The following is a 23,734-nucleotide window of genomic DNA, read 5'->3' as shown; positions in this document are numbered from 1 at the left end:
AGGAGCCTCCCAACAACTCTCATCTTCTCCAAAGTGGGGTGCAGACATCCCAGTGGGTATGCAAGATGATTCACTAGGCAAAACCTCTTTATTTTTAATTATTATCTTTATAAATATCTATTTTGTTCATGTTATGATATACTAACATTTGTACATTAATACAAATACGTACAGTTCATAATAAATGTATATATATACTGGGGAGATGCATGTTGAATTACATATTTGTGTTTACTGCTGGGACATGTCATCTGAAGACTACCAAGTGAGACAATGGTGCCAGCCTCTGGCTTCTGCCCTGTGACCTTTGACCTGCTTCCCACGCTGCTGCGAGGCCCCCTTCCTCCTGGCCTGATAGGCTGACAAGGCAGGAACTCAGCTCCGAAGACTCCCCAAGGTTACAGGACCAAGCCCTCGTGCCTCCATCTGCTGTGATGTAGTTGTTCCTTTTTGGCTTTTTAATCTGGCTGGACACTCTTGAGAGTTCTGGAGCAGAGGTGAGGCTGAAGGTAAGTCAGTCTAGTGCTCACCAAACTGTGTTAGCAGGTGCACACCGATTCTGAACAACAATTTCCCAGGGTAGCCCCACAGTAAGAGATGAGCACAGGGCTGCTCCAGGGACAGGGTGGGTGGGTGCCCAAATGTCTCTGACCACAGGTCCCCTCATGCCCTCCACAGAGGCCCATGAAACTCTTTTCGGGAATTCTGCAGCTTCCCAGAAAATGGCCTGAAAACCACTAGTTTGGTCCTAGAGACTGAATATGAGGAAACAGAAACCCAGAAGTAGAATGACTCTTTTTTTTTTTTTTTTTGGCTGCACCATACAGTATGTGGTATTTCCCTGACTAGGGATCAAACTCATGCTCCCTGCAGTGGAAGCGCAGAGTCTTAACCACTGGATCATTAGGGAAGTCCTATAGTAACTCTTCACACAGCTGCAAAATCCGCACTGGAAGCCAAGCCTGCCCCCCTCCTCCTGCTTCCCAGGTCACTCCTGGTGCAGAATCAGGCCCATCACGGCCTCTCCACATACAACGAGGCTTCCGAACCTTGGCTGTGTCACCCTGGTTCTCACGGCTGCACCCCAATACCTCCCACGCCGCCCCCCCACCTCCTCCAGCAGGCATAAGTGTAGGATGAGCTGCTTCACGTAGTTTTCTAGGTAAAATATACAACAGTTCTTCCAATACCAAGCAGGTCTTCCCCCTTCCTTTAAACTCTTGAAACCAGTGATTCTTACCCAGGTCTGCCAGCTCCCAGAAACTGTATGCAAAGTGCCAGGTGGGCCTGAGAGGAGTGGCTAACAGGTTTTTGAGGAGAGGGTCTCGCCAGATTCTCACTGTTCCAAAACAGATTCTACAGCCATCTTCAAAAGTGGATGCTGACGAGGATCGGGCCTTGGTGATGGAGGGTCAAAGGGCACCCCTGTTTATGCTGCATCAGGACGCCCGGCATGGTTCCGCACAGCCTTCTGGGCCCCCGCTGCCCCATCTCTCTGCTGACACCATGCCTGCCTCGGTGCGGCCTCACTCCCCTCCCAGGGTACGTGCACCAGGCTGCTGCCACCAGGGCAAGCAGACCAGCGGGCTCACATGGACAGATCTTCTCTGATTACACTGAGGCCAGGACCCACGCGCTGACACTGAATTCCCAGGGCGCTCCATCTGAACCTCAGTTATTACACCAGGAGTCCCCACTTCCCCCACCAGGTTTCTGTTTCAGAGGTTAAGGGACTGACACTCTAACCCTAGTCCTCTGTGCTCTGTGCGTGCATGCTCGGCCATGTCTGACTCTTTGTGACCCCACAGACTCCAGTCCGCCAGGCTCCTCTGTCCATGGGATTTCCCAGGCAAAGATACTGGAGTGGGTTGCCATTTCTTCCTCCAGGGGATCTTCCCGACCCAGGGATCAAACCCAAGTCTCCCGTGTCTCCTGCATTGGCAGGTGGATTCTTTACCACTTGAGCCACCAGGGAAGCCCTAGTCCAGCTCTGTTCAAACTTCAGTCGTGGGCCTGCCTTTACCATTTCTGCCATGTCTCTGTGTTGCCTGAACTACTTATTATTAATCATTTGATTTGAACTCTCACCGTTTTTTCTTTTTTTTACTTAAATACATTTTCAAAGTACTTTAAATCACTCCTATATCCTTTAGTTGAGCAATCCCACTTGCAGGAATTTATTTGGAAGATACACCTCCAAGGATATGAAAATGCACAGGCACAAGGGCATTCACCATGGTATTACTGGTGATTGCAAAACACTGGAAACTACCTGAAAGTCCGAGCATGAAGACCGGTTGAATCGACTATGGCGCTCATGGTACAGCTGGGAAAGGAGGGAGGAAGGTCGCTGTGAGCTGACATGGAGTGACTTCCGGAGACAGGGCCACGCGGAGAGCGCCAAGGGCCAAGGAGCATACAGGGTGGCCTACACTCTGAGTGTAAGACAGAAGGGAAAACAACAAAGCATGCGTACCTCTGGTTCTTCTCACACAAACAAACACAGGAAGGATATTCCAGAAAGCAATACCTTTGTTATCTACTAGAGGGAGGGGAACAGGATGGAAGGTATGTGGGAAGAAGGATATTTCCTTGAACAAACGCTTTTGCATAGTTTTGAGTTGGTTAATGTTCCAAAGTATTTTTTTTTGAAGAGAGAGAAATTAAATCAATAAAAATGGGAAGGGCGAAGCTTTAACTAAAAAAAAAGGAGCAAGACTAATATACAAAATATATTTCAAATGAACACCATACCTATTCTGAAGTGGGAAGAGAAAGGAAAGAGAGATAAACCCAGGTAGTTTATGACACAAAACTTGACTCTATACCTGCAGCTTAGGGACAGGTGAAGTATTTGGGGGAGGGGGCAGGGAACTGCAAACAACTCTTTATTCATCAAATAATTCTGAGACTTCATAAAGACGCATTATAGGGTTGAACAAATAGTAAATATTTTGATGTCATTAGGAGCCAGCCTCTCACTGTAAAGGAAGAGACATCAAATCGAGTGGGGCAAGTCAAGAAAGAACCCTCCTGGGACGAACTGGCATTGGAGATGTTGGTAACGTGCATTTTGTATACACACCTGCATGCATTTCCTAGCTCTGTTCACTGAAGGGTTCAAATAGCAAGACACCCCACGCAGTCACAAGCACGTCTGGTGCCCAGACCTTGGCCTGTGAAAACCATTCAACCACTGACTGCCGAAAGGGACCAGGGCTTCTCAGAGAGATTCACCACGAGGGAGAGCAGAGCTGGTGGGAAATGAGCCTGGAATACCTTGTTATGGCAGAAAGTGTCATTACAAAAAGGCTTTAAAAAAAGTGAAGCAGGCAGATCACAAAGATACAGCAGCCAGCCTGAAAGGGTTCTCAAGGGTCAAATCTGGGACAATTTGAGCATCCAATTACTACAGTACTGAAATACAAACCACTAAACAACTGGAATCCCTGAGTTGGTGCCAAGAATGGATACATAAATAAATGAATGAATGGGAAGAAGGCAGGAATCTTGCCTAAAGTGGAATACCAAGCACTGACACTGGAAAACCAACCTTCTACCACCATCTTGATAAAGACTGGGTCAGCAAGGATCACCAATGAACACCACATCTAAGGGGAATTTTATTTAATGCTATTTAACTGACAATATTGTGTAAGTTTCAGGTAAAGAGCAAGGTGATTCATTTATATATATATATGTGTGTGTGTGTGTGTGTGTGTGTATACATATAAAATATATTCCTGAACATATACATATTCTTTTGCAGATTCTTTTCCATTATAGGTTACTACAAGACAGTAATATAGTTCCCTGTGCTATACAGTAGGTCCTTGTTCCTTATCTATTTTATATAATACTGTGTGTCTACTAATCCCAAACTCCTAATTTATCCCTCCCCCTACTTGTGAGTCTGTTTTGTAAATTCATTTGTATACATTTTTTTACATTCTACATACAAGTGACATTGTACGATATTTGTCTTTCTCTTAGTCTGATAATCTCTAGGTCCATCCATGTTGCTGCAAATGGCATTACTTCATTCATTTTTATGGCTGAGTAATATATTCCATTGTGTACATACATCACACCTTCTTTATCCATTCATCTATCAGTGGACACTTAGGTTGCTTCCATGACTTGAATGTTGTAAACAGTGCTGCTATGAACATTGGGATGCCTGTATCTTTTCCCAATTAGAGTTTTCATCTTTTCTGAATACATGCCCAGGAGTGGGATTGCTGGTTCGTATGATAACTCTATTTTAACATTTTAGAGGCACCTCCATAAGATTTTCCATAGTGGTTGCCCCAACTTATATCCCCACCAACAGGAAGGGGATGTGTGCAGGACGTGCACATTTCAATGAGGCACAGGGCATCTGCATTATCTCCAAGTGTTTCCCATGGATTGCAAATTAGCTGCTAAAAGAAAAAGTGATTCAATGGAGAAGCTGGGCCACACCTTAATCTGTTGGCCAAAATTAACATCACCCATGAAGGAAAGAAGGGCATCATGTGCCTCCAGAAGTGAAACCCTGGGAAGGACATGTCACCTGTGCCAGACCCCAGCCAAGAATGCTTAACCTCAACCTAATCACAAAGAAACATCAAAGACAGAATGAGGAATCTTCTATTAAAGCAAAGGTGGAGGAGAGTCTGTATTCTTCAAAAATGTCAAAGTTGGAAAAGAAAAAGATAGACTGTGAAAATATCTAGAGTAAAGGAGGGTAAAGGGACATGGTAATTCAAGGTACGATCTGACCCTGGACTGGATTCTGTCCTGGAGGGAGGAAATATGATACAAAGGATATCATTACGCCAACGGATAACCTGGAACGTGGATAGGAGGAAACCATTACAAAGGTGGTTACTGTATTGTGGTCCCAACAAACAATGCCCTGTGCTTAGCAAAAGCAGGCTGATGAGTTTAGGATGGAAGGGGTGTGCTGGATGCAATCTACCCAGAAAAAAAGGAGTGTGTATGTGTGTGAGAGACAGTAAGACAGACAGACAGACAGACAGTGTGGAGAGGGAGAGAAAATGCAGAAAGGAAAGCAAACGGGGTATAAGATGTTAAAATATGAAAGTGGCTAAACAAGTGTTCTTTACACAATTTTTGTTTTTTTTTCACTTTTTATAAATTTGAAATTATTTTCAAATAAAACATTTTTAGGAATTACCACTATCAGTATAAAACCAGTATCAATAGAGAGCAACTGTGAAAAACACACATGATGAATAAACAAAAAATGCCGCGGCCTGTTGTACACACGAAAAGGGGAGACTGGAGAACATGAGGAGGTCAAAGGCACACACCAACCATGAGGCTCCCGCACCCCACCCCCCGGAGCTGAGTTCCCGGCAAGAATCCTCTCATCACAGTCTTCAAGGCTCCCTCTCTGTCCTACCCAAAGCCATCCCCACACCCCACCGTCAGGCCAGCACTGGTCTAATGGACTCTCTGCAGCTTATGGAAAGGGAACCAAGGCCAGAGGGGTCAGGAGGGGGGTTCCTCTTCCCAAACTACCTGTGTGGTGTAAACCAGCATCTGTGTGCTTTTGGTTTCTGTGGCCGGCACCGTGGCCCACAAGCCTGAAGGCTCCAGTATCCAGCCTGGCAGTGGCGGGACTGCTCACACAACTGAATTTCGGGCCTCTGGGAGTGGAAGGATGTGAAGCTGCCAGGCTGGGAGCAAGAACTCAAGTGTCCAGCTCCTCTAGCTTTGGCAAGCCCCAGCCGGACCCTGCTTGGCCTCTATCATTTCCACAAAAATCTCCACAGCAAAACAGTATCTGCATACCCATATGCACAGCAGCCAAAAGGTGGAACCAACCCAGGCCAGATGTCCATCAAGTGAAGTAAGGCAGAAAGAGGAAGACCAATATCATATATTAACGCATATATATGGAACCTAGAAAGAGGGTACTGATGTGCAGGGCAGCGAGGAGACAGAAAGAACAGACTTTTGGACTCAGTAAGAGAAGGAGAGGGAGGGATGACCTGAGAGAAGAGCACTGGGGCATATACATGACCATATGTAAAATGGAGAGCCCTGGGAGTTTGATGGATGATGCAGGTCGGGGCTCTGCGACAACCTGGGGGGATGGGGTGGGGAGGGGGGTTTCAGGAGGGACGGGACACAAGTGTGCCTGTAGCCGATTCATACTGATGTATGGCAAAAACCATCACAATGCTGTAAAGTAATTATCCTCCAATTAAAATACATGAAATTTAAAAAAGAAAGGATGAGCCAAATGGAGTCTATTCAAAAAATGAAATATCGTTCAGCCTTAAAAAGGAAGAAAATCCTGCCACATGTTATAACACGGATGAATCTTGAGTACCTGATGCTCAGTGAAAGAAGCCAGTCTCAAAAAGACAAACACTGTATTGATTCCACTTATATGAGGCACCTAGAGTGGTCAAACGCATCGAGCCAGGAAGCAGGGTAGAAGCTGTCAGGGGCAGGAGGGAGGGAGAACAGGGAGATGTTTAGTGGGTAGGGTTTCGCTTTGGGAGGATGAAGCGTTCTGGGGCTCGAAGGCAGTAATGGTTGTGCAAATTGCTAAATGAGCAGGAGAGGCCTGCGGACTCTCAGGATCCAAGGACGTCAACCTCTGTCCCCTGATGTGACAACTCTGGCCAAATCCCTAAGCTTTCCCAGTACTCTGTCACTGTGGATTTTTTTTTTTTTTTTAAATAACAGCCATAATTCATCAACTTCCCAGGGTGATGGGCATTCTAATCTGATTAATATTTGGTAAATGAAGTGCTTTTCAGGGAAATGGCAGGCCTGACCTCCCAACAGTCTTTGACTTGACAAATGCAAGGATTTTCTCAGTTGCCCTCTGCGGTCAATGTTCCAGCCATCACGGCGAGGCCAGATGATAAAAAGAGGGGCAGGGGATGATAAGAAGGCCTTAGAAAGAAGGTTATGGAGAGGAGGAAAAGGATGCCCTTGCTGGTTACCTAGGAGATATGGGAAGGACTGCATGCTGTTGGCTGGCTTTGGAGCAGAATTCCAAGAGGCCAGCAGTGCCTGGCAATGACACAGTGCATATGTGCTGAGTATTTGTGGTACCCCTTCCTTTGCTTTTTTTATTACTATTCACTGGCTAGCACAAGATTGAATTCAGAATTTTTTTTCTTCTTTCTGGGAAGTTGCTTTCCAGAGGATTTGTCTAAACTGACCTCCAATCTTTCTCCTTAAGCCCATTGGAAAAGGTGGTGTCCCCATACCTCTGTACCCCAGTGGCTCAGCCTTCCCATTCCTCTCCCACTCCCTGCTCCAGAAACACACAAACACACACATGCACACACATACTCAACCACCTCACTGTTCATTATAGAAATTAACAGAGAAATAGGACCCAAAGAAACTTGCCAGGGTGACCAAGCATACGTCCCCCCAACCAAGCTCAAGTACCACTCTGGGCTCCTCGCGCCACTGTCTTGCCAGGGCTCCTGTTTGGTGTTCATGTGTCACCTGCTAACTGCTGAAGCACTAAAGGTTCTCATTTCTGACAACCTGAGGGCTGACATCGCACAGGCCCTCCATGGGTCAAAAAGCACAGAAAGCGCAATGACTTGCCCAGCGTCACACAGCAGCTCTGGGGCAGAGACCTCGACCTCCTGATACCTAGTCCCTGGCTCGCCCTCATCAGAAACCTGCTAGGCCTGGGGTTGGCTCTGGCTTTGCAAAAATGAGGCCAGAAGGTTCAATTTCAGTAGAGACTTCAGAAGGGGGAAAAAAAAAAAAAGCCAAGCTTGGGACTCCTTAACTCCCAGCTAACTTGGCAGGTTCAAAGTCACTATTGTTCTATTCCCGCCATGCCCTTGCAGGGATTCAAGAGAGGAGTAATCTTTGAAGGTCACGTCATGAAATTGATGGCTACTTTTCCTTATAGGCGAAAAGCCTATTTTCCCATATTTTTCAACCAAGAAATTCAAACAATTCATTCTCTTGTCTCAGGTCCACTTATTAAGTTACTGCTTTAACTGAATCCAAAAAGAAATGACTGTCATTTCAGACTGAAGGGTAGAATAGGACATGAACGAGCATCTGGGTGCGCACTTCTCTGGACAGAGGGACCAAGGCACCCTGGTCTTCCTTCAGCACTCAATTGCTGAAAATTAAAAGGTCCTGTGATTTTTTTTTTTTTTTTTTTGGTTTCAGAATGAGTTGCCCATCACTGGGGACCTGAGGCAGAGCATATTTCTCTGCAAACTGGGGATGGGAGTGAAGGGTCCAGGGCTGCACATTCATTTCACACAACTTCCTTGTCTGGGCTTAAAAGTGGAGGAGGTGTGAATTCTGGGTGCTGCCTCTGTCGAAAAAAAACAAGTCGATGCCACATTCAAATCAGGTCATGGCAGACTTGTGACTTGTGACCACATGCCTTTTTATTCCTATGCTTTCTGCCGCCTTTTAAAGTAAAGAGTGCACTGCTGAAGAGGGGGTGACGGGGTAAGCAGGGGGAACTGGGGCCAGCATCTCTTTACTCAAGAAGTCCAAGGCTGTCAACAAGCTCACCAGGTCCAGGGACGATGTGAGAAGCACCATGTTACAGAGAAATATCTGGGAGAAGAAAACAGCCACAGGTCCCATCTCAAAACAGGAAGGGAATGGAAAAGAAAACAAGATAAGACAGAGGAAGGGAGCAGCTGGCCTGTGGGAAACGGAGGAGTACGCAGAAACAGTGTGGTTTTCTAAGAGAGCACCTGCTGTTTCTGTGAGCTGGGCACCCACACCTCCTTCTTCTGATGAATGTGTTTCTTTCTGAGGGCGTCACATGGGGCAGATGCACATCTGGCCTGACCAATCAGCGCTGGCCAGCTCTCTGCAGGGTGGGCAAGCCAGACCCGCCAGCACCAGCGAGCCTCAGCTCCCAGGCTTCAGTTGCAGCGCTCTCCCCACTTGGTGGCTTGGCAGGATGTGGGCCCTGAGTTGCCGATGGTCATCTATGCACCCGAGTCCAGCCCCTCCTGGGCCTCCCAGTGAGACAAACAATAATTGCCTTTTCTGCTTGAGTTAGTCTGAGTTGAATATCTAAATCTTACAACCACAAGAATCCTAACATATCCTCATGTTAAAAAAAAAAAAAAAAAGTCTTTATACTTCCTAGAATCACAATTTCCAGATGGGGACAATGAAGTCCAGAGCTTGGGGACACCCTCCAAGGCACATGTAGGTCTGGCTGGTGAGACAGGACCATAAGTCACATCTCCCATCTCCCCCATCGACACTGTCCTCTGGCTTGAAACCAAGTGAGAAAATGCGCCTGACACCCTTCCAAGTCACAGGAATTAACAGCTGTGTGGTTTCACCCAAACACTGAGACAGTCTAAGGAGAGAGCACCCAGTGGCCACACCTTCAAACACGAGAATAACTGAGAGGTCAAATAAACAATTCAAAGAGCCCCAGAATACACCTGCTGCTGCCCAGTTAGGTGTCTCTTTGCTGGATGGGCCTGCAAAAGTTGTATTTATTTACGATGAGTTGGGCCAGGAAAACAGGAGGGCACTACAAAGCTGAGGGGGGCATGGAGAACCACACCCCACTGAATCCTGAAGTCGGCATCAACCAGCCAAGCAAAGCCTCTCGGGAAATTCCTCTGAGCCCTTTCTGACACAACCTGGCCAAGTAACCACCTGGAAAACAGGGTTCTGGAGGTTGGTGAACATGTACCCCTGTGTCCCCTGCACAGGGCAGGCAGGCTGAACCTGCAGGGAGCCCACCCCCAGGGAGGGAACCCCCACCCCCTGGATCCCAACAGAGAGCGGGGATGGCAGCCTTGCACAGCCGCTGCAGCCCCTGTGCGCCAGGACTAGGCTGCCCGGTTGAGTCACTGGATTGTGTGTTTGAGGCCAAGCCTGCCCTTGTCCACACCATGGTTAGTCACAGCCCCGGCCTGGTTAGACAGCAGCCCTTAAAAGGACTGGAACAAAAAGAGGTAGCATCTTTCCAAAACAAAACTGACGAGAACACAGTGTACAAAATGGGGTGAAGTCGTCCATTATCCCCCAGGGTGGCTGCAGGACAGCTAAACCCAAAGCTTCAGCAGATAATTTTCTTCCAAGTTAGAACAAAAAGTCAAAATGATGCAAATAAGCAAACAAGTATGGCTTACCTTGTGTCCGCCCCTCACCTCCCCGCCACAGTGATATTTGTTGGCAAAGGTTTTCTGAACCAGAAAGGAATTCCTAAACCAAGATGCTTACTGCACACTTTGGACAGAAAAAAAAGCATGCTGGAGATCTCAGCCTAAAAAGAGGGCTGATGCCAACGGGGAGACACTTGGGTTATATTCATTGAAATACGATCGTGGCATTCGCAGAGAGCTGCCAAGATCATCAGAATGGGGCCAGCGGGGTGGGGGTGGGGGCGGGTTTTGGCTGCATAATCACAGCAAACTCCCCCAAACAAATGAGTTCCCAGTCAACTGATTTACTGAGAGGCTCCATTTTCTAGCTTTGGACGCCTGGACTCGCACAGTCCGGGCTGATGGGCCGGCGAGCTGGCTGCAGAGGAGCGACCGCGAGCCCAGGACCCAGAGGAGGGCTCACAGGAGATGCTCCCCCCACGCCAGAGCAGAAGGCAGGCGGGAGCTGGGGAGAGCCCAGATCTGTCCCAGGAGGTGTGCTGGAAGCTCCCCTCTGGCAGGCAGAGCTCCCACCTCACTTGACCCCATCACCTCCTCCACCCTGAGCGCCCGGGGCCGTGGCCAGAGACCCCATCTGTGTGGCTTCGAGCCCAGCCCATGACACAAGCAACAGTTCAAACTTGCTTCATCCCCGGGGCTGACAATGCTCTCCAGATGGAGGCAATAGCGTCTAAACAAGAAGGAGGTGAAAAGTAAACCAGAATCATTCTTGACAAGGGCAGAGAAGAGGACCAAACGATTCTGTTCCCTGACCCCAATGCACCGAACACCAGTGTACCTCACTCTAAACAGATGAGGGCTTGAAAGAAATCTTAATGTATGAATCTGGGGGGTTGCATTTGATCATTTGATTCCCCCAATACCATAATCATGAAAAGCATCTAATTTCATCAGCCCTGGGCCATTTTTCTTCCTGCAGTGCACTGGCAATAATGACTTTAGTCAAAAATCATCATCCTGGGTTATCGGAATTATTAGGAAGAACACCAGTAATGATAAAGATGACCATACCTTTAATAATAATGACAGTAGTCGTGAAATAACTGTAGTGGGAGATACTTCTGACATGGGCCAGGCACCGTTCTGAGCATGTTACGTGCATTAGCCCATTTCATTCTCTTAATAACAAAGTAAATACTCTCTTTCGACAGATGGGAAACCGAAGCAGGGGTTAAGAGGACAGGGCCTCGCTCCAGGCTGCCCACAGATGAAAGCAGGCCTTGTACGGATCTGGCCACAGCTGTCCCCAAAGGGCGGGCTGTGCAGAGTGAGGTACACAGGTGTCTCGAGTGACAGGCGCGCAGAGGGACACACACGGGGGACCAGACACAGGATGGCCCGGCGGGCAGGCTGGCGGTGGCGCGTGCACTCACCTTCATTCTCCCCACTCGTCTTGATGCCTTTTGAACCACCCTCTGTACCTTTAGCCTTCTCGGCGTCTTCCTGGGCATCCTCGGCAGGCCCTTTCTCCTCGTCTTCCTCCTCCCCAACATTTTTGTAGTTGGGTCTCTTTTGCACCCGCCTCTTGCCCTTGTGCTTGTTCATCTCAAGGGACCTCTCTAGCGTCTCGGTGGGTTTAATGAAACACCGAATGCTCGGCTTGGCCTGGAAAGTTGAATCAAGACAATGGACAGATTTGAACAGCGGGGTCTCGCTGGCTCCTATGGAGCTGTCTGAAGGTTTCCGCCCCAAGAAATTCCCTTCAATATAGCAAATTCTATGTCTTCGTTGATCATTACGGCTATTCAGCTCAGTTCAGTTGCTCTGTCATGTCCGACTCTTTGTAACCCCGTGAACTGCAGCACGCCAGGCCTCCCTGTCCATCACCAACTCCCGGAGTTCACCCAAATCCGTGTCCATTGAGTTGGTGATGCCATCCAACCACCTCATCCTGTCATCACCTTCTCCTCCTGCCCTCAATCCTTCCCAGCATCAGGGTCTTTTCAAATGAGTCTGCTCGTTGCATCATCATTACTATTAAATAATCTAAACAACAGCACCAGCTACCATTTATTTATTGCCCTCAGTCCCAAGTCACTGTGCCCTTGACCCACATCAGCTCCATGCTTCCCAAAGGTCAGAAACACACTTAATACTTTGGTGGTACTTTCTATGTGCCCGAAGCTGTTCTGAGAGCTCTGACTATATTACCTTACTTAACAGTTTACAAAACCCCCAGAGAATAGTACTGTTGTTATGCTCAAGTTATGCTCAGATGAGGAGACAGAAGTTCAGAGATGTTACACGACCCACCCAAGGCCACACAGCCAGGAGGTGACAGAGTGGGATTCAAAACCACTTACAGTCTGCACAATTTATGTCTTAACCACAGCGCACTGATGTCATTGTTAACTTTCAATTCAAATATATTTATTTTAAGAGGAACTATATATCACAACAGAAATGAAACACCAGTGTGTCTTCCTAATATAAAAATAGAAAAGAAAAAGCAAGCTGAGTTGGATATAACCAGATTGTTGGCTCTCTTTAGAAGGGGAGCCTAACAAGTATGAGTGATGATTAAAGCTCATCCCCAAAGGAAACCTGCCCCCAAGGAAGAGGTTTTTCCCTAAAAAGCCCGAAGGTTTCTAAGAGAAAAGAAAAAGGCCTGTGTGTCACCACAGTTCAGACCCTGCATTGTGGAAAACACAGCTGTGTCTCAGTCCTTACAGCAACCATGAGATATAGGGATTATCAATACCATTTTACAGACAAGAAAATGAGGCCCAGAAGGGCTAGGTGACTTGCCCAACATCACACAGTTACTGGCTGCAGAGTCCAATCCCAAAGCCCCAGGCTCTTCTGAAACATGTAAATTATCATATGTGAAACGAATCGCCAGCCCAGCTTCGATGCATGAGACAGGGTGCTCGGGGCTGGTGCACTGGGAGGACCCAGAGGGATGGGATGGGGAGGGAGGTGGGAGGGTGTTCAGGATGGGGAACACATGTGCACCCGTGGCGGAGTCAAGTCAATGTATGGCAAAACCAATACGATGTTGTAAAGTAAAATAAATAAATAAATAAAATTTTAAAAATAAATAAAGTAATAGTGCCTCACCAGGAGCTCAAACTCAGGTCCCTGCTTAGCACTCTTTAAATAGTATTTATATGCAAATGAACCAGGTCCAGAAAGGAGCAAAGATCAAAACTCGTCCCTCATCTGTTCAGGCCAGGATTCTGATTGAAGAGTTTTTCTCTCTGCAGGGTCCAGGTGATATCGACATCACTTTGTCATTGAAAAACAGAAACGTTTTAAAGCAAATTTTTCCATTATCTCAATTTGGTCTATCCATCTGAATTTACCCCAAACAGCCACCTACTGTCTTCTGGGGTCCACCGTACCCTGCCAACAAGTGGAATGTGCTCCAAGAACGCAGATTAATTTCAATAATGCTCAAAACAAAAACTAATTGAAAGTTAAATTAGCATCCAAATCCAGACATTAATTTTTATTTACCTAGTTTGGATTATTCATCCACAAAAACGACAGATAAAATTGAGACATGATTTAACTGTCCAGGAAACCCAGACAGCACGTTACAGATGCCAAGAACAGAGACCAGAGACGGGAGCGTTCTGGGCGCGCACCTCTTGACAGACAGCATCCATCAGAGCCCACTTAGGACGCTGTGCGACGGAATGCAGCCCTGGATGCTCCTCACCCTCTCTGGAAGGACCCAGACCTTCCTCTGGTAGGTTAGGGCCCCGAGATGAAGCGACTGCTTCCTCTGATTATCACTCACTCCTAGGGAATTACACAGCATGCCGCACGCTACCGAAGCTTTCAGAAACAGAAAAGTGAGACCCCACGCAGAGCAGACCACCACTCGGTTAGAAGCTGAGAGCAGAAATTCACACAGATGGATGCAGACGGCACTCGCTGAGCTCTGGGTGGACTCAGATGTCCAGGACAACCAGCCGCCCTAGGACAGGAGGAGCGGTGCATAAGGTCCAGGGCTGGTCAGGGTGCGGGGAACGCAGCTGGGACCTTTGTGAGCAGTGAGGCCTCTCTCAGCTCCTGGCTCCTTGTCTAAACCATGGGGCAGTAATTCTGGCCTCCTGGAACTAAAGGAAATTGTGGACGGAAAGCTCCTTCAGGCTTCCTGGGCGGCTCTGTGGTAAAGAACCTGCCTGCCAATGCAGAAGACACGGGTTCGATCCCCGATCCAGGAAGATCCCTCATGCCACAGAGCAAATAGGCCTGTGCACCACAACCAGTGAGCCTGTGCTCTAGAGCCCGGGAACCCCAACTGCTGAGGCCATGTGCTGCAGCTACCGCAGCCCACAAGGCTAGAGCCTGTGCTCCCCGAGAAGAGAAGACCCCGCAACGAGGAGCCTGCATACCGCAACCAGAGAGTAGACCTTGCTCTTCATAACTAGAGAAAAGGCCCATGCAGCAACGAAGATCTACCACAGCCAAAAATAAATAAATTAAAAAAATTTTAAAAGTCACTGGAACCAAAGATATTAATTATTTAAAAAAAAAAAGAGAGAGAGAAAGTTCCTTCAGAGCCTGGCCATGCAACAAGCAAACAGTAGACAGTTACCTTCCTGTCACTGACTTCATGAAAAAAAAAAAAAATCAACTGTGAAAATGAATTTAGAAACTTTCCAAGGGATCTATTTTTCTTGATGATCAGGTGTTGAGGAGGAAAGAGGGGGAAGGATGCTTACCAGGGAAATTTCAAACCTTTAAAACACAACCTACCCAGTAAGTAGCTGGAAATAACCTAAATGTCCATCAAAAGGGGATTGGTTGGGTAATTATGGTCTGTCTATAGAGTGGGAATCCACATGGATATAAAAAGACTGAAGTCTTTTTATACCTAGATCTACTGATGGAGAAACAACCTCCAGATAAAAAAGATGCAAGAACTGGGAACAAAGCAGGGTCCCTTTTAAGGTAAAGCTTTATGATGGTGTAAACACAGCTTTTCCTGGAAAGCTGCAGAGGAATGTACTAGAATTTCCTGTTTGGGGAAACAAACAAGGTGGGACATGCACTCAAAAGTTTTTCATTTCTGTATCTTTCTGTCTGGTTTGAAATTTCTAACCATGTATGCAAGTTCACTTTTCCAAATGTTCAACAGGGATCATTTGGACATTGGGGTTGGAGATTTTATTTTCTTCTATATTTAAAAAGCCTGATTTTTTTTTTTTTTTTTTTTGCTTAATAATTTAATAACATCAAGATCCCATAAGGGCTTCCCTGGTGGCTCAGTGGTAAAGAATTCACCTGCTAATGCAGGAGAGACAGGTTCGATCCCTGATCTGGGAAGACCCACATGCCACAGAGCAACGAAGCCCGTGTGTCACAACTATTGAGCCTGTACTCTAGAGTCTGTGCTCCACAATAACAGAAGCCACCCCACTGAGAAGCCTGCACACCATAAAGAAAAATCCATGCAGCAACAAAGACCCAGCAGTGAAAAATAAGTAAAATTATTTTTAATAAAAGATCCAATTGTTACCATGGAGAGGCTGACGGTGGTTGGGAAGTGTGGGCTGGGATTGGTATCATTCTGGCTGTTTCTCACAAGGGCCTCTGGCTGCCAGGCCTCCCAGGAATCTTCATGTTCCACTGGACAACTCCAGATGACCTTTCTCTCAGAAAGCCCCTGAGAGAAGAGCCATCTCATGCCCCAGTGAGCTCTCCCCCTAAACCAGGTGTCTGGACCAGAGCAGGCCTTGATGGGCTGCTGAATGGTGGTCTGTACCAAACTACATCCAACGTGATGGAAAGATCAAGAAGAAGAAAACAAGAAAGTTTGGGGGCAGGGGGTGGTGGATGAAGAAAGGAGCCTAAGACCTCAGTAGCTGAACTTAGTGCAAGAGCCTGCACCTTGGGACCAACCAGAAGAAATGGGAAAGCCCCCTTCAGAGTCAAAAACCGGAAGGCCTTTGGGTTTATCTTCCCATAAAGAAAGAACAGCACGCATGTCTCGGAGACAAGCCTCCTGCATACAAGGTCTACATTTCCCAAAGGCCAAAGGCTCCTGTTTCACCCACCGAGGGCTCACCTCATAGGGCCCTGGAACCTGAGCAACAGAAGGAGTGGAGTCATGGGATCCTCCTTGCTGACTCCAAGATGCCTGTACCCAAGTGGGGGATGCAGGAGGGGGGCTGTGGACTCCATGGCTGCACGTTTAGGCTGGCTTCTGGGGTCAGAGGCAGCTGAAGGCCAGAAATGTGATTTCAAGGGTGACCTAGAGGTCTAAGTTCTCCTGAGAGCGTCTGCCCCCACCTGCTGGTTAATGACACCTTCCACCAACCTGCCTGCCTCCAACCTTTGGTCCTTGCTTCAAAGTTAAATACTGGAGAAAAGTGACTCCCCCAGGGGTCAGTGATAACTAAGGCCTCTCAGGGGCTGTGGGATCTGAGAACAGGGTCTGCAAGGACAGCGAGAGGGTCAGGAGGAAGGACTGAAACCTGCAAGGCCCAGGCATCTGAGTGGAGAAGGAGAGGCAGAATCACTGATGCCACAGAGGGCAAACAGAACGTCCTCCACTAGGTCTGGGTGTGCCCCTTGGAAAGGCCCCAACACACCCCGCACCAGAAGATCCCCGACACACACCGCACCAGAAAGACCCCATTGTGATCAACCAATCAAGGGTTCCATTTACAGTTAAAAAACTGTCGACTCAAAACAGGTACATGTACACCAGGTTTCCCTGAGCGGACAGATATTGACCAGTGGCAGCACACAGAGCAAGGTCTGCAAGGACACACAAACTGAAACGGTGGTTCCTTTGCAGGAAGACCTTGAGGTCGGGGACTTTCACTTTCTACTGTAGGCACTTCTGCATCATTCAGGTGTTTAGTGGTGCCGTTAAACTGTAAAGAATGCCTTTACAGAATGTACCTAATGCCACCAAATTGTATACTTAAAAATGGTACTTGCTGTAGGTATTTCACAATTGAACAACAAAAAAAAACCCCAGCTTTTTAAAAGGCCCCTCTGGAAGTCAGAATGGTGATTCGCTGGTGGAAGGGGCAGGGGTGGGGGTGGGGTGCTGGTTATAGACTGAGGAGGAGCTGCAGGGGACGTCAGAGGCGTTATTCTCTTGACCTGAATCACAAGCTTCCCCCACGATCTGAAAGTAGAGCAGTCCTACGAGAACTTCCGTGAGCCAGGACGAAGTGAAGAAGCTATTACCTTAGGACACACCTTGCTGACAGACACACAGGCTAAACGGGGATGAAGCACAGATGCTCACAGACGCAGCTCAAAGCTCCAGGCCTCGACCCTGAGGTGCTGACAGTGGTGGGGCTGCTCAGGAGGCGCATGTACACCTGTATACACAAATGTAACCACTGGTCCAAAGCCATCAAGCAGTACAGCGAAGATCACTGCACTTTTATGCACTTTACTCATGTTATTTCTCAATTTAAAAACTGTTTACCAAGAGGATTTCCAGTGAATTCAGATTGTCGCAATGCCCTAAATACAAGCGAGGAGCAAATTAGATGATGTGGGGAGCTGGCTTCGCAGCAGTCGCCAGCTGGGTTAAGCCCCGGCTAGACCCCGGGCGCTGGGCTGGAGCTCACAGTCCAGCCAGGAGTTGTGATGCACTGCTGTGCGTGCCACTAGCACGGACACCCTGGGGGCACGGAGGAGGGCGTGGGGAACCGTGCCAGGACAGGGGCAGGTGGGCGGGGGTGGCGGGGCGCACTGGAGAGGCCTGTGTGGAGAAGGAAATGACTAGTCCGAGGCTTGAGTGTGAGCAGTTTACTGGAACACTCGGGAGGAGAGGAGAACGTTGGGCAGGGCGGCTCAGAGCTCCGGGCAGTCACCTTTAGTTCTGTCACGGCAGGGCCACCTGGAGCTGGCGTGCCGGTGACAGTGGGGGTGCCCGGGGACAGTGTGCTGGGCCAGCCCCTAGGCGGCGGCCGCTGGGCCGGCCAGGTGGCCTCTCCGGTTGTTCACAGGAAGGCATTCACGATGCTCACGTCCTGGGAAGAGCTGTCCGGGGCCCCTGCCGCGGCACAGACGACCTGCTGAGTGGGTGTTCTGGGTCTCCTCAGTGACGGAGGAGGGAGTGGGGAGGCAGCATGGGGACAAGAGGCAGGCCAGGGAAGAAATCTGACTGAGAAGGAAAGGCGAGGGAAAGAGGCTGGAGGCTGGAAGAGGCGGGTAAGGAAAAGGGTGGGTGACGTGGCCTGGAATTCTGTCTGGATCTGTGGGAGCTGTTATCATGGTCAAGCTGAGAGAGGCACCTCCAGGCTCTCCCGGGCCTAGCCCGCTCACTTTCTGAGGAAGCAACTAGCATCCTTCTGGTTCAAACAGCTCTGCTAAGGGACTTGGGAACCAGGAGACAGATTTTCCCCTAAAAAAAAAGGAGGCAGGTCATGAGGACTAACCAAAAAAACCATGAAACATGAGGGCAGACCTGAGCCCAGATCCAGACCCGTTTGTTGGTTGAGTGAGCCTCACCCAACGAGCCTCAGTTCCTGTGTCTGAAAAACAGGGACAGCAGCAACTCCATCACATGCCACCATCAGGCTGAAGCGAGACGCTGAACACAAAAATGCCAGCCTGACCTCTGCCACAAAGAGGCACTCTAGAGATACTTATTCACCTTCCACCCCCTGGCAAATAGATCACTTGGATGGGAGAGTTGGTAGGGGAGGGAGGTCTACCTTTTTAAAACCAATCAAACTAGCAACTTTCTGTTTGCTGGCTTCCTAGTTTGTGAGTGGCTTAGACTCGGCTCCCCAAAGTGCTCCTCGGCTCTTCCCTGGCCTCCAGCCTCGGGGGGCTGGGCCTGCGGGATGTTCAGCACAAAGGCAAGGTGAGTGGGCCTGGAGTGGGGCCTAAGGGGCACTGGACTGGTCGGAGCCCCACTTGCTGGCCCACACACCCTGCCGCAGCCTTCTCCCCTTTGGGCCTCAGTTTCCATGTGCATCAAATGAGCCTCAAGTTGACACTTTCCCCACAGGGCTCCTGTGAGGTGCCTAGGGGTAGTAGCACACTTCCCTGTTTTGTTTTTCCAGGTAATTATAGCCGTTACCAACACCCAGTGAGCATAGGAAGCATGCCCAGAGATGCTCTGGGCACTTGACATATATTGATGGACTCATTTATCCTCCTAATGACAGAGGCAGGGAGGGGGCTGCTGAGGGGAGGGACTTGCCCCAGGTCACTGCTCTTGAGAGGCAGAGCTAGGGTTTGAACCCGGGAAGCGAAGCTTCAGCACCCCGCCCACCCCCCCCCCCACCGCCCCCCTGGGCTCAACCATTCTGCTGCCAAGCTCAAGCATTCACCCCCAACCACAAGCACCGGCAGAGCCTCGCCGTGTGGGGCCAGCCTCTCAAAAGGAGGATGTAAAGACCCTGCCATGCCCGAGTCACACTGCCCAGAGGAGCAGGCAGCCCTGCCCGGGGACAGTCCACACATCACATCACTTTTCAGGTGGCCCTCTGACCCGATGGGCATTAGGGATGCACATGCTTAGTCGCTCAGTCATGCCCGATTCTTTGTGACCCCATGAACTGTAGCCCACCAGGCAAGAATACTGGAATGGGTTGCCATTTCCTTCTCCAGGGGATCTTCCTGACCCAGGCATCAAACCTGCATCTCCAGGATCTCCTGCACTAGCAGGCGGACTCTACCTCTAAGCTACCAGGGAAGCCACAAAATGCGCAATTTTTCCCATTTTTGCCTCAGAGGCACAGAGCTCCAAACGTCATGGTGGGTGGGGGGGGGGGGTGAGTGACTCGGGTTTATGTCCACCATAACCAACAGCACGTGGCTTTGCAACCAGCTGCACAGGGAAGCAGGGTCGCTAATCGCCACCAAGCAACCCTACACTCACTCCAGAACAAGGAGATCAGCAAGCAAACGTCAGATGGAATCAACTCCGGGGTGATGTATGGGTGTGTGTGTGGTACATGCCAAACTCTGAGTGACGGGGCTGCTGAGCCAAAGCCCACACACGCGTCCAGGATGTACAGCTGCAGCAACATCGGTGGGGCGACTGGGCAGCACGGCCAAGCTTAACGGGGAAAATAAAACCCGAGGCGGGCAAAACATGAAGAGGTGACAGGCCACTTCCATTTTTGGATGAGGCATCATCCAAAGCAGGGCCTATTTGTCTGGAATCGGAGCTCAGAGGCCTCACGCTGCACACACACACACACACACACACACACACGAGGCCTCACGCTGCACACACACACACACACACACACACACACGAGGCCTCACGCTGCACACACACACACACACACACACACACACAAAGAGCTCAGAGGCCTCACGCTGCACACACACACACACACACACACAAAGAGCTCAGAGGCCTCACACTGCACACACACACACACACACACACACACACAAAGAGCTCAGAGGCCTCACGCTGCACACACACACACACACACACACACACAAAGAGCTCAGAGGCCTCACACTGCACACACACACACACACACACAAAGAGCTCAGAGGCCTCACGCTGCACACACACACACACACACACCAAGAGCTCAGAGGCCTCACGCTGCACACACACACACACACACACACACACACAAAGAGCTCAGAGGCCTCACGCTGCACACACACACACACACACACACACACACACAAAGAGCTCAGAGGCCTCACGCTGCGCGCGCGCACACACACACACACACACACACACACACACCCGGCGCTGGCCTCTGTGGGAACCAGCTGGTCATGCTGAGATGGTGCTGGGACTACTTAGAAAGCAGCCCACCCCCCAGCCTTCCCCAACCCTGACCAACTTCTCTGTCGCTCTCAACCAAGCACTGCCTAGTCTGGCCCTCTGATGCTGCATCTAGCACTCCATGAAAAGCTAATAAATGTTTGCAGCGTGAATTAATCCCAAGATATTAATCTCAAAATATTTATGATTGAAAAGGCATGTTCAACACTCAGGCAAAATAAAATATCTTATCATCTGGTGAAACAGTGATAAACCAAGCACTTGGCTGGTGTTGCTTGAGGAGGAATATATGACTACATCCTGTTCTGTAGGAAAAAACATAATGAATTGTGAAATAGTGGTGACTCTCAGTGACCTGAAACATTCGGCCCAGAACCCTAATCTCATGCTAAGCTGGAGAGCATCACTGCAGATGGTGGCAGAAGAGCCAGAAGCAGAAGAAGCCTGGGGACTTGAGGCTGGACACCTGCAACCACCTGTCGACAAATCGCTGAGCGCGCAGAGAGGGAAGTGACCGGGGGACCTTGTTCTCATCGACGTGCAGCCCCCTAGCCACCACGCGAATGAAGCACATACATCCCTACCCCAGCAAAACCCAGTCTCCTGGATGGAGGACTCTGGCTGACCCTAGGATGGATTTCCTTGCTCATTAGAGATTTGGTGCTTGCGTCCCTGTTGAGATGGGTTATTTCAAGATAACTGAAGTTTCCTGCAGGAACCATGCTAAACACCACGGACTCCCAGGTTGGGATGTTCCCACTTCCCTCAGTATAAACTTCGGAGTGCTCCAATGGCTTGAAAGGTGCATCTGCTTCGGACCCTCATTCCCCACCCAACAGCTCACCCCCATCACACTCTGCCTCACCACGCTGCTCTCTGCTGTTCCTGGCACACCAGGCACACTCCTGCCTCAGGGCCTTTGCACTGGCTGTGCTTTCTGGCCCAAATGCTCTTCCCCCAGACTTCTACATGACTCGCTCCCTCATTTCCTTAAAATCTGTGCTCCCCTGTCACCTCCCCCTTGAGGCTACCCTAAGGAGAGGTGCGCCCCCCAGCCCCAGAGCACACCCCCTCCCTTCTCTGCTTCACTGCAGCTGCTTTTCTTGAGTTTGTCTCACATCCGAAGACGCTCTTTGTTGGTGTTCAGTCACTTAGTCGTGTCCAACTGAGACACCATAGACTGCAGCACGCCAGGCCTCCCTGTCCTTCACCGTCTCCCAGAGCTTCCTCAAACTCATGTCCATTGAGTCAGTGATGCCATCCAACCATCTCATCTTCTGCCGCCCCCTTCTCCTCCTGCCTTCAATCTTTCCCAGAATCAGGGTCTTTTCAAAAGAGTCGGCTCTTTGCATCAGGTGGCCAAAGTACTGGAGCTTCAGCTTCAGTCCTCCCAGTGAATACTCAGGGTTGATTTCCTTTAGGATTGACTGGTTTGATCTTGCTGTCCAAGGGACTTGCCAGAGTCTTCTCTGCTCTGCTGTTCACTATAGTTTCACGGTTCCTCTCTCTCCTCCCACTACAAGAGAAGCTCCCGGAGGTTAGGGGGTCTTTGTTTTGTTCCTGGTGTCTCTTCAGTGCCTAGAACAGTGGCTGGCACACACCCAGTAATTATGCTTTGAATAGATGAATAAACAACTTGAATCCAGCTTCAAGGAGCTCAGAATCTAGTTAAAAAACTCAAAAGCCCAAAGGGACTTGCCTGCTGATAAACATGAAGCCCCAGGGCACAGAAGTGGTAGGTGCCCTTCTCTTCCTGTCCCCACCCTCGATTTTCCTGATTTCAGCTGAAATCTGGAAAAAATGCAGACTAGGGGAGGTCTCCATTCAGCTGGTTGTGGGCACTGCCTCATCCCTCTGAGCCATTTCCAACCCGGTGGCCACCCCAGCCCATTCCGGGTTATGCTGCCAGGCAGACAGAAGAGCTAGCTGAGTCCTGAGTCACAGAACCTTCTCCACGCCCCCCTCCACCCCTGCTTTGCCCACTGTGTTTTGCCTTGCTTGTCAGCTCCTCCAGGCCGTGGCCATCCCTTCTCTGCTCCCTAGAGCAGGACTTAGCCCCTCAGGTCAGTCACCCATGTGGCTGCATGTCTCCAAGAGCCTCCATGCACGGGGCTTCGGACAGTTGTACAGCCTCTGCTTCCACAGGAAAGAAGGGAGAGGCGACAGGTCCTACGTGGGACATGCTGCACCCTGGATTCTCTCTGCTTCTATCACATCCCCTCACCGGCGAGCCATGCTGCCACACGCAGGACCCTGCAGGCAGCGGATGCACCTGGGAGCTGTAATTCTACTGAGAGCTGACGGGCTGGACCACGGCAGACCCACCAAAAGGGAGAATGCACAAGAGTCCAGTCCTTTGTGTGAGTGCTTGCAACTGTGCCAGCTAAGGCCCTTGATTTATATATACCAGTCTATTTTTTCCCTTTGGAGTCCCCGATCCACCCTCCAGAAGCCGATCTCTTTCAGGAAGAATGTGTGTGCTCTGGTACCAGCATCGGTTGCCATGGGGGTCACAGGTAAGGTCAGGGGCACAGAAGATGTGGGGGAACTGCAATCCCAGCTGCAGGGGGCTCTTCCACCAGATGCATTCAGTCCCCAGCGGGGGCTTCACTGCCATCTGATCCAAGCCTGGGTTGGAAGGCCGGCTGTGCAGCCGCGAGCCAAGCCAGTGATGAGGAACGCTCTGCTCCTGCAAACACACATGCCAGAGAAGCCCAGCCGCCGCTCCCTCAGCTTCGGGCTCCATGTGCCGCATCCCGGCGGAGCCTTCTGCCAGCAGAGGGTCCAGCTCCCAGGGTGGACGGGTATCATGTGGAGAACCGGCGGCCAGCATTTCAGGCGTGTGCTCACCTTTCTGGATCCCCCGAGAATC

General features: G+C 49.6%; 1 protein-coding gene across 12 annotated transcripts in view; it reads right to left on the bottom strand.

Annotated features, from left to right (window-relative positions):
• The window catches only part of CLEC16A (C-type lectin domain containing 16A), a 239,612-nt gene that overhangs the window by 166,155 nt on the left and 49,723 nt on the right, over positions 1 to 23,734 (bottom strand). For 10 of the 12 annotated variants that reach the window (XM_061152832.1, XM_061152825.1, XM_061152827.1 and 7 more), the window contains one exon: positions 11,540 to 11,771. In XM_061152832.1, the coding sequence (XP_061008815.1) occupies positions 11,540 to 11,771 (232 nt within the window). The remainder of the gene's footprint in view (positions 1 to 11,539; positions 11,772 to 23,734) is intronic. The other 2 variants (XM_061152826.1, XM_061152829.1) reach the window with 1 other exon arrangement.

Source organism: Dama dama, chromosome 10 (assembly GCF_033118175.1).
Source record: "Dama dama isolate Ldn47 chromosome 10, ASM3311817v1, whole genome shotgun sequence".
In the NCBI taxonomy this organism is placed as follows: Eukaryota; Metazoa; Chordata; class Mammalia; order Artiodactyla; family Cervidae; genus Dama; species Dama dama.
Note: the sequence above shows the minus strand (reverse complement) of the source record. Positions and strands in the feature narration are given on the sequence as shown.